The sequence below is a fragment of the Oncorhynchus clarkii genome, chromosome 17 (assembly GCF_045791955.1).
Source record: "Oncorhynchus clarkii lewisi isolate Uvic-CL-2024 chromosome 17, UVic_Ocla_1.0, whole genome shotgun sequence".
Lineage (NCBI taxonomy): Eukaryota > Metazoa > Chordata > Actinopteri > Salmoniformes > Salmonidae > Oncorhynchus > Oncorhynchus clarkii.
Genome location: NC_092163.1, coordinates 74078664 through 74090643, shown reverse-complemented (window position 1 = coordinate 74090643; position 11980 = coordinate 74078664). Strand labels below are relative to the sequence as shown.

The 11980-nt window shown below is 45.9% G+C and overlaps 1 protein-coding gene across 1 annotated transcript in view; it reads right to left on the bottom strand.

The window, feature by feature from the left end:
• LOC139369925 (copine-5-like) overlaps positions 1-11980 on the bottom strand; it is a 353457-nt gene that overhangs the window by 274355 nt on the left and 67122 nt on the right. Inside the window, exon 5 of the mRNA XM_071109208.1 lies at positions 8002-8105. Within this exon, the coding sequence (XP_070965309.1) occupies positions 8002-8105 (104 nt within the window). The remainder of the gene's footprint in view (positions 1-8001; positions 8106-11980) is intronic.

Sequence of the window (11980 nt, the reverse complement as noted above, 5' to 3'; positions counted from 1 at the left end):
CCTTCACTATATCATCCTGGAATATCCAAGGCCTGAGGTCATCTGCCTTTGGCCTAAAGAGCAGGAACCCGGACATCACCAAAGAAATCGGTAATACAGACATTATCATCCTGCAAGAAACCTGGTATAGAGGAGACGGACCCACTGGTTGCCCTCTAGGTTACAGAGAGCTGGTAGTCCCATCCACCAAACTACCAGGTGTGAAACAGGGAAGGGGGTATGTTAATTTGGTATAGAGCAGACCTAACACACTACATTAAATTAATCAAAACAGGAACATTCTACATTTGGCTAGAAATTCAAAAGGAAATTATCCTAACAGAGAAAAATGTCCTCCTGTGTGCTACCTATATCCCCCCACTAGAATCCCCATATTTTAATGAAGACAGCTTCTCCATCCTGGAGGGGGAAATCAATCATTTCCAGGCCCAGGGACATGTACTAGTCAGTGGCGACCTAAATGCCAGAACCGGACAAGATCCTGACACCTTCAGCACACAGGGGGACAAACACCTGAGGCATCAAAGTCAAAGGAACTGAGTAACATTAAGAAATGCTATAGATGGAAGGAATGCAGTTTGGAAACCTACCAAAAAACAATAAGGCAACAACAAATTCAATCCCCTTTAGACAATTTCCTGGGTAAAACGTTGCACTGTAATAGTGAAGGTGTAAACTTGGCAGTAGAAAATCTTAACAATATATTTGACCTCTCAGCTTCCCTATCAAATCTAAAAATCTCAAATAGAAAACCAGAAGAAAATTAACAATAATGACAAATGGTTTGATGAAGAATGCAAAAATCTAAGAAAGAAATTGAGAAACCTGTCCAACCAAAAACATAGAGACCCGGAAAACCTGAGTCTACGCCTTCACTATGGTGAATCACTAAAACTATACAGAAATACACTACGGAAAAAGAAGGAACAGCATGTCAGAAATCAGCTCAATGTAATTGAAGAATCCATAGACTCTAACCACTTCTGGGAAAATTGGAAAACACTAAACAAACAACAACAACAAGAATTATCTATCCAAAATGGAGATGTATGGGTAAACCACTTCTCCAAACTTTTTGGCTCTATAACAAAGAATAAAGAGCAAAAACATATACATGATCAAATACAGATCTTAGAATCAACTATTAAAGACTACCAGAACCCACTGGATTCTCCAATTACATTGAATGAGTTACAGGACAAAATAAAAACCCCCCAACCCAAAAAGGCCTGTGGTGTTGATGGTATCCTCAATGAAATGATCAAATATACAGACAACAAATTCCAATTGGCTATACTAAAACTATTTAACATCATCCTTAGCTCTGGCATCTTCCCCAATATTTGGAACCAAGGACTGATCACCCCAATCCACAAAAGTGGAGACAAATTTGACCCCAATAACTACCGTGGAATATGCGTCAACAGTAACCTTGGGAAAATCCTCTGCATTAACAGCAGACTCGTACACTTCCTCAATGAAAACAATGTACTGAGCAAATGTCAAATTGGCTTTTTACCAAATGCACACCCTAATTGACAACCAAACAAACCAAAACAAAGGCAAAGTCTTCTCATGCTTTGTTGATTTCAAAAAAGCCTTTGACTCAATTTGGCATGAGGGTCTGCTATACAAACTGATGGAAAGTGGTGTTGGGGGTAAAACATACGACATTATAAAATGAATGTACACAAACAACAAGTGTGCGGTTAAAATTGGCAAAAAACACACACATTTCTTCACACAGGGTCGTAGGGTGAGACAGGGATGCAGCTTAAGCCCCACCCTCTTCAACATATATATCAACGAATTGGCGCGGGCACTAGAAAAGTCTGCAGCACCCGGCCTCACCCGAAGTCAAATGTCTGCTGTTTGCTGATGATCTGGTGCTTCTGTCACCAACCAAGGAGGGCCTACAGCAGCACCTAGATCTTATGCACAGATTCTGTCAGACCTGGGCCCTGACAGTAAATCTCAGTAAGACCAAAAATAATGGTGTTCCAAAAAAGGTCCAGTCACCAGGACCACAAATATAAATTCCATCTAGACACTGTTGCCCTAGAGCACACAAAAAACTATACATACCTTGGCCTAAACATCAGCGCCACAGGTAACTTCCACAAAGCATTCTATGCCATCAAAAGGAACATAAATTTCAACATACCAATTAGGATTTGGCTAAAAATACTTGAATCAGTCATAGAGCCCATCGCCCTTAATGGTTGTGAGGTCTGGGGTCCGCTCACCAACCAAGACTTCACAAAATGGGACAAACACCAAATTGAGACTCTGCACGCAGAATTCTGCAAAAATATCCTCCGTGTACAACGTAGAACACCAAATAATGCATGCAGATCAGAATTAGGCCGATACCCACTAATTATCAAAATCCAGAAAAGAGCTGTTAAATTCTATAACCACCTTAAAGGAAGAGATTCACAAACCTTCCATTAAATCAAATAATAATAATAATAAAATTTTATTTGTCACATACACATGGTTAGCAGATGTTAATGCGAGTGTAGCGAAATGCTTGTGCTTCTAGTTCCGACAATGCAGTAATAACAAGTAATCTAACTAACAATTCCAAAACTACTGTCTTGTACACAGTGTAAGGGGATAAATAATATGTACATAAGGATATATGAATGAGTGATGGTACAGAGCAGCATAGGCAAGATACAGTAGATGGTATCGAGTACAGTATGTACAAATGAGATGAGTATGTAAACAAAGTGGCATAGTTTAAAGTGGCTAGTGATACATGTATTACATAAGGATACAGTCGATGATATAGAGTACAGTATATACGTATGCATATGAGATGAATAATGTAGGGTAAGTAACATTATATAAGGTAGCATTGTTTAAAGTGGCTAGTGATATATTTACATCATTTCCCATCAATTCCCATTATTAAAGTGGCTGGAGTTGAGCCAGTGTCAGTGTGTTGGCAGCAGCCACTCAGTGTTAGTGGTGGCTGTTTAACAGTCTGATGGCCTTGAGATAGAAGCTGTTTTTCAGTCTCTCGGTCCCAGCTTTGATGCACCTGTACTGACCTCGCCTTCTGGATGATAGCGGGGTGAACAGGCAGTGGCTCGGGTGGTTGATGTCCTTGATGATCTTTATGGCCTTCCTGTGACATCGGGTGGTGTAGGTGTCCTGGAGGGCAGGTAGTTTGCCCCCGGTGATGCGTTGTGCAGACCTCACTACCCTCTGGAGAGCCTTACGGTTGAGGGCGGTGCAGTTGCCATACCAGGCGGTGATACAGCCCGCCAGGATGCTCTCGATTGTGCATCTGTAGAAGTTTGTGAGTGCTTTTGGTGACAAGCCGAATTTCTTCAGCCTCCTGAGGTTGAAGAGGCGCTGCTGCGCCTTCTTCACGATGCTGTCTGTGTGAGTGGACCAATTCAGTTTGTCTGTGATGTGTATGCCGAGGAACTTAAAACTTGCTACCCTCTCCACTACTGTTCCATCGATGTGGATAGGGGGGTGTTCCCTCTGCTGTTTCCTGAAGTCCACAATCATCTCCTTAGTTTTGTTGACGTTGAGTGTGAGGTTATTTTCCTGACACCACACACTAGGCCGTCTCGTCGTTGTTGGTAATCAAGCCTACCACTGTTGTGTCGTCCGCAAACTTGATGATTGAGTTGGAGGCGTGCGTGGCCACGCAGTCGTGGGTGAACAGGGAGTACAGGAGAGGGCTCAGAACGCACCCTTGTGGGGCCCAAGTGTTGAGGATCAGCGGGGAGGAGATGTTGTTGCCTACCCTCACCACCTGGGGGCGGCCCGTCAGGAAGTCCAGTACCCAGTTGCACAGGGCGGGGTCGAGACCCAGTAGTCGATGAACAGCATTCTCACATAGGTATTCCTCTTGTCCAGATGGGTTAGGGCAGTGTGCAGTGTGGTTGAGATTGCATCGTCTGTGGACCTATTTGGGCGGTAAGCAAATTGGAGTGGGTCTAGGGTGTCAGGTAGGGTGGAGGTGATATGGTCCTTGACTAGTCTCTCAAAGCACTTCATGATGACGGATGTGAGTGCTACGGGGCGGTAGTTGTTTAGCTCAGTTACCTTAGCTTTCTTGGGAACAGGAACAATGGTGGCCCTCTTGAAGCATGTGGGAACAGCAGACTGGTATAGGGATTGATTGAATATGTCCGTAAACACACCGGCCAGCTGGTCTGCGCATGCTCTGAGGGCGCGGCTGGGGATGCCGTCTGGGCCTGCAGCCTTGCGAGGGTTAACACGTTTAAATGTCTTACTCACCTCGGCTGCAGTGAAGGAGAGACCGCATGTTTTCGTTGCAGGCCGTGTCAGTGGCACTGTATTGTCCTCAAAGCGGGCAAAAAAGTTATTTAGTCTGCCTGGGTGCAAGACATCCTGGTCCGTGACTGGGCTGGATTTCTTCCTGTAGTCCGTGATTGACTGTAGACCCTGCCACATGCCTCTTGTGTCTGAGCCGTTGAATTGAGATTCTACTTTGTCTCTGTACTGGCGCTTAGCTTGTTTGATAGCCTTGCGGAGGGAATAGCTGCACTGTTTGTATTCGGTCATGTTACCAGACACCTTGCCCTGATTAAAAGCAGTGGTTCGCGCTTTCAGTTTCACACGAATGCTGCCATCAATCCACGGTTTCTGGTTAGGGAATGTTTTAATCGTTGCTATGGGAACGACATCTTCAACGCACGTTCTAATGAACTCGCACACCGAATCAGCGTATTCGTCAATGTTGTTATCTGACGCAATACGAAACATCTCCCAGTCCACGTGATGGAAGCAGTCTTGGAGTGTGGAGTCAGCTTGGTCGGACCAGCGTTGGACAGACCTCAGCATGGGAGCCTCTTGTTTTAGTTTCTGTCTGTAGGCAGGGATCAACAAAATGGAGTCGTGGTCAGCTTTTCCAAAAGGGGGGCGGGGCAGGGCCTTATATGCGTCGCGGAAGTTAGAGTAACAATGATCCAAGGTCTTTCCACCCCTGGTTGCGCAATCGATATGCTGATAAAATTTGGGGAGTCTTGTTTTCAGATTAGCCTTGTTAAAATCCCCAGCTACAATGAATGCAGCCTCCGGATAAATCGTTTCCAGTTTGCAGAGAGTTAAATAAAGTTCGTTCAGAGCCATCGATGTGTCTGCTTGGGGGGGGATATATACGGCTGTGATTATAATCGAAGAGAATTCTCTTGGTAGATAATGCGGTCTACATTTGATTGTGAGGAATTCTAAATCAGGTGAACAGAAGGATTTGAGTTCCTGTATGTTTCTTTCATCACACCATGTCACGTTGGCCATGAGGCATACGCCCCCGCCCCTCTTCTTACCAGAAAGATGTTTGTTTCTGTCAGCGCGATGCGTGGAGAAACCCGTTGGCTGCACCGCTTCGGATAGAGTCTCTCCAGTGAGCCATGTTTCAGTGAAGCAAAGGACGTTACAGTCTCTGATGTCCCTCTGGAATGCTACCCTTGCTCGGATTTCATCAACCTTGTTTTCAAGAGACTGGACATTGGCAAGAAGAATGCTAGGGAGTGGTGTGCGGTGTGCCCGTCTCCGGAGTCTGACCAGAAGACCGCCTCGTTTCCCTCTCTTTCGGAGTCGTTTTTTTGGGTCGCTGCAAAGGATCCACTCCGTTGTCCTGTTTGTAAGGCAGAACACAGGGTCCGCGTCGCGAAAAACATATTCTTGGTCGTACTGATGGTGAGTTGACGCTGATCTTATATTCAGTAGTTCTTCTCGACTGTATGTAATGAAACCTAAGATGACCTGGGGTACTAATGTAAGAAATAACACGTAAAAAAACAAAAAACTGCATAGTTTCCTAGGAACGCGAAGCGAGGCGGCCATCTCTGTCGGCGCCGGAAGTGAAAGCCATTACAAAGCCATCACCTACAGAGAGATGAACCTGGAGAAGAGTCCCCTAAGCAAGCTGGTCCTGGGGCTCTGTTCACAAACACAAACACACCCTACAGAGCCCCAGGACAGCAGCACAATTAGACCCAACCAAATCATGAGAAAACAAAAAGATAATTACTTGACACATTGGAAAGAATTAACAAAAAAACAGAGCAAACTAGAATGGTATTTGGCCCTACACAGAGAGTACACAGAGGCAGAATACATGACCACTGTGACTGACCCAAAATTAAGGAAAGCTTTGACTATGTACAGACTCAGTGAGCATAGCCTTGCTATTGAGAAAGAGAGAAGACAGGCTATGTGCTCACTGCCCACAAAATGAGGTGGAAACTGAGCTGCACTTCCTAACCTCCTGCCCAATGTATGACCATATTAGAGAGACATATTTCCCTCAGATTACACAGATCCACAAAGAATTCGAAAACAAATCCAATTTTGATAAACTCCCATATCTACTGGGTGAAATTCCACAGTGTGCCATCACAGCAGCAAGATCTGTGACCTGTTGCCACGAGAAAAGGGCAACCAGTGAAGAACAAACACCATTGTAAATACAACCCATATTTATGCTTATTTATTTTATCTTGTGTCCTTTAACCATTTGTACATTGTTAAAACACTGTATATATATATATATATAATATGACATTTGTAATGTCTTTACTGTTTTGAAACTTCTGCATGTGTAATGTTTACTGTTCATTTTTTGCTTTGGCAATGTTAACACATGTTTCCCATGCCAATAAAGCCCTTGAATTGAATTGAATTGACAGACAGACAGACAGAGACAGAGACAGACAGACATACAGAGACAGACAGAGACAGACATACAGAGACATAGAGAGACATACAGAGACACAGACAGAGACAGACGGAGACAGACAGACATACAGACAGACTGAGACAGACACAGACAGACAGACAGACAGACGGACACAGACAGACTGAGACAGACGGACACAGACAGACTGAGACAGACAGACAGACAGACAGACAGACAGTCAGACAGACAGACAGACAGACAGACAGACAGACAGACAGACAGACAGACAGACAGACAGAGACAAACAGAGACAGACAGAGAGAGACAGACAGACAGACAGACAGACATACAGACAGAGACATACAGAGACAGACTGAGACAGACAGACAGAGACATACAGAGACAGACAGACACATACAGAGACAGACGGAGACAGACGGAGACAGACAGACAGACAGACAGACAGACAGACAGACAGACAGACAGACAGACAGAGACATACAGAGACAGACAGAGACATACAGAGACAGACAGACATACAGAGACATACAGAGACAGACAGAGACAGACAGAGACATACAGAGACATACAGAGACAGACAAACAGAGACAGGCAGAGACAGACAGACAGACATACAGAGACATACAGAGACAAACAGAGACAGACGAAGACAGACAGACATACAGAGACAGACAGAGACAGACAGAGACATACAGATTCATACAGAGACAGACAAACAGAGACAGACAGAGACAGACAGACAGACAGACATACAGAGACAGACAGAGACAGACAGACATACAGAGACAGACAGAGACATACAGATTCATACAGAGACAGACAAACAGAGACAGACAGAGACAGACAGACAGACATACAGATACATACAGAGACAAACAGTGACAGACAGAGACAGACAGCCATACAGAGACAGACAGAGACAAACAGAGACATACAGAGACATACAGACAGAGACAGACAGAGACATAAAGAGACACACAGAGACATACAGAGGCATACAGAGACAGACAGACAGACATAGACAGAGACATACAGAGACAGACAGACAGACATAGACAGAGACATACAGAGACAGACAGAGACATACAGAGACATACATAGACACAAAGAGACATACAGAGACATAAAGAGACAGACAGAGACAGACAGACATACAGAAACATACAGACACAGACAGAGAGAAAATCAAGGGAACAGAGGGTAATCTGTGTGGGGACTCAACATGAATAGTGTTTAAAGCAAGGGAACAGAGGGTAATCTGTGTGGGGACTCAACATGAATACTGTTTAAAGCAAATAATCACTCACAAGTCAAAGCGTAGATTCTGCTTCTCCTCAAAGAAATAGTCCAGGATGTACTTCCTGACAAAGTCTGGGTTTAGAGTGTTGTCAATCACCTCTGTTCTACCAAACTAGAGGATGAGGAGGAGAGAGAGAGAGCAAAGAGAGAGAGAGAGATAGAGAGAGAGAGAGAGAGAGAGAGAGAGAGAGAGACAGACAGACAGACAGACAGACAGACAGACAGACAGACAGACAGACAGACAGACAGACAGACAGACAGACAGACAGACAGAGAGAGAGAGAGAGAGAGGGAGAGAGGGAGAGAGAGAGAGAGAGAGAGAGAGAGAGAGAGAGAGAGAGAGAGAGAGAGGGAAAAGGAAGGTAAGGGGAGAAATTGGAAGAAAATACAAGGTATTAAGTTATTATCAATCATTCAGCAATTATACATCTTCTAACCACACAAATCTATAGACCCTCTGTTCATTATTATTCTCCCTCTCTGAGACACACACCTGTCAGAGAGACAACAGAGGGATGTGATACCACCGTAAAACACACTCCTGAAACGTAGAGGAAGTCATGTGTTTCCTTGATCCAGCTTCGTCTACCCTCTGTGTGTATGTGTGTGTGTATGTGTGTGTGTGTGTGTGTGTGTGTGTGTGTGTGTGTGTGTGTGTGTGTGTGTGTGTGTGTGTGTGTGTGTGTGTGTGTGTTTGTGTGTGTGTGTGTGCGTGCGTGCGTACGTGCGTGCGTGCGTGCTTGCGTGTGTGTGCGTGTGTGAGTGTGTGTCTCCTTGATCTGCCTCTGCTCTGCTCTGTCATTCTAATTACTGAGGCAGAGAATGCCCACTAATCACCTCATCTTACCCTACAGAGAGAGAGAAAGGGAGAAAGGGAGGAAGGGAGGAAGGGAAGGAGAGAGAGAAGAAAGGGGAGGCGAGAGGGTTAGAGAGATGTAGGGCGAGATGGAGAGAGAGAGGGAGGAAGGGAGAGGAAGAGAGGGAGGAAGGGAGAGGAAGAGAGGGAGAAAGGGAGAGGAAGGGAGAGAGAGAGAGAAGAAAGGAGGAGGAGAGAGGGGTAGAGAGATGTAGGGCGAGATGGAGAGAGAGAGGGAGGAAGGGAGAGGAAGAGAGGGAGGAAGGGAGAGGAAGGGAGAGAGAGAGAGAAGAAAGGGGAGGAGAGAGGGGTAGAGAGATGTAGGGCGAGATGAAGAGAGAGAGGGAGGAAAGGAGAGGAAGAGAGGGAGGAAGGGAGAGGAAGGGAGAGAGAGAGAGAAGAAAGGGGTGGAGAGAGGGTTAGAGAGATGTAGGGAGAGATGGAGAGAGAGGGGGTGGAAGGGAGAGGAAGAGAGGGAGGAAGGGAGAGGAAGGGAGAGAGAGAGAAGAAAGGAGGAGGAGAGAGGGGTAGAGAGATGTAGGGAGAGATGGAGAGAGAGGGGGTGGAAGGGAGAGGAAGAGAGGGAGGAAGGGAGAGGAAGGGAGAGAGAGAGAAGAAAGGAGGAGGAGAGAGGGGTAGAGAGATGTAGGGTGAGATGGAGAGAGAGAGGGAGGAAGGGAGGAAAGGAGGAAGGAAGAGGAAGGTGTGAGTTGGCAAGAGAGTGGAGACAGTTGGAGAGAAGGAGGGGGAGTGGAGACAGTAGGAACGGGAAAAATGGGGGATGAGGTGGGGGATGAAGAGGGGGATAAATAGGGGGATGAAAGATTTGGCATTGGTCCCCAGATCCTCAAAAAGTTCTACAGCTGCACCCTTGAGAGCAGACAGCCTGGTATGGAAACTGCTCGGCATCCGACCGCAAGGCACTACAGAGGGTAGTGCGTACGGCCCAGTACATCACTGGGGCCAAGCTTCCTGCCATCCAGGACCCCTATACCAGGCGGAGGAAGGCCCATAAAATTGACAAAGACTCCAGCCACCCAAGTCATAGACTGTTCTCTCTGCTACTGCACGGCAATCGGTACCGGAGCGCCAAGTCTAGGTCCAGAAGGCTTTTTAACAGCTTCTACCCCCAAGTCATAAGACTCCTGAACAACTAACCAAATGGCCACCTGGACTATTTACATTGACACCCTCCACTCACCTTTGTTTTTACACTGCTGCTACTCGCTGTTAATTATCTACATGTACAAATGACCCCTGCACATTGACTTGGTACCCCCTGTATATAGTCTCATTACTAACCTGTACCCCTGCACATTGACTTGGTACCCCCTGTATATAGTCTCATTACTAACCTGTACCCCTGCACATTGACTTGGTACCCCCTGTATATAGTCTCATTACTAACCTGTACCCCTGCACATTGACTTGGTACCCCCTGTATATAGTCTCATTACTAACCTGTACCCCTGCACATTGACTTGGTACCCCCTGTATATAGTCTCATTACTAACCTGTACCCCTGCACATTGACTTGGTACCCCCTGTATATAGTCTCATTACTAACCTGTACCCCTGCACATTGACTTGGTACCCCCTGTATATAGTCTCATTACTAACCTGTACCCCTGCACATTGACTTGGTACCCCCTGTATATAGTCTCATTACTAACCTGTACCCCTGCACATTGACTTGGTACCCCCTGTATATAGTCTCATTACTAACCTGTACCCCTGCACATTGACTTGGTACCCCCTGTATATAGTCTCATTACTAACCTGTACCCCTGCACATTGACTTGGTACCCCCTGTATATAGTCTCATTACTAACCTGTACCCCTGCACATTGACTTGGTACCCCCTGTATATAGTCTCATTACTAACCTGTACCCCTGCACATTGACTTGGTACCCCCTGTATATAGTCTCATTACTAACCTGTACCCCTGCACATTGACTTGGTACCCCCTGTATATAGTCTCATTACTAACCTGTACCCCTGCACATTGACTTGGTACCCCCTGTATATAGTCTCATTACTAACCTGTACCCCTGCACATTGACTTGGTACCCCCTGTGTATAGTCTCATTACTAACCTGTACCCCTGCACATTGACTTGGTACCCCCTGTATATAGTCTCATTACTAACCTGTACCCCTGCACATTGACTTGGTACCCCCTGTATATAGTCTCATTACTAACCTGTACCCCTGCACATTGACTTGGTACCCCCTGTATATAGTCTCATTATTGCTATTGTATTGTGTTCATGCAGATTTCAGTTTTTTGTATTTATTACTTAAAAATCTTTAGGGGTGCCAATAATTTTGAAACATCTTTTGAAAAAAAAATATTACTTCTTAAACAAAATATTTTTCTCTGAGCAATTGTATTATTATATAAATATATACACTATACTGAATACACAAAAGTATGTGGACACCCCTTCAAATTAGGAGGCAGTTCCATGGTTCTGTAAAACGCCTGCAGTGTATGGCGAAACAGCACAGAGACACAGCACAGAGACACAGCACAGAGACACAGCACAGAGACACAGCACGGAGAAACAGCACAGAGACACAGCACAGAGAAACAGCACAGAGACACAGCACTGACACAACACAGACACAGCACTGAGACACAGCACACAGACACAGCACAGAGACACAGCACAGAGACACAGCACAGAGACACAGCACAGGGGCACAGCACAGACAGCACAGAGACACAGCACAGATACACAGCACAGAGACACAGCACAGGGACACAGCACAGGGACACAGCACAGAGACACAGCACAGGGACACAGCACAGAGACACAGCACAGAGACACAGCACAGGGGCACAGCACAGACAGCACAGAGACACAGCACAGAGACACAGCACAGAGACACAGCACAGAGACAGCACAGGGACACAGCACAGAGACACAGCACAGGGACACAGCACAGGGACACAGCACAGGGACACAGCACAGAGACACAGCACAGGGACACAGCACAGATACAAAGCACAGACAGCACAGAGACAGCACAGAGACACAGCACAGGGACACAGCACAGAGACACAGCACAGGGACACAGCACAGGGACACAGCACAGAGACACAGCACAGAGACACAGCACAGGGA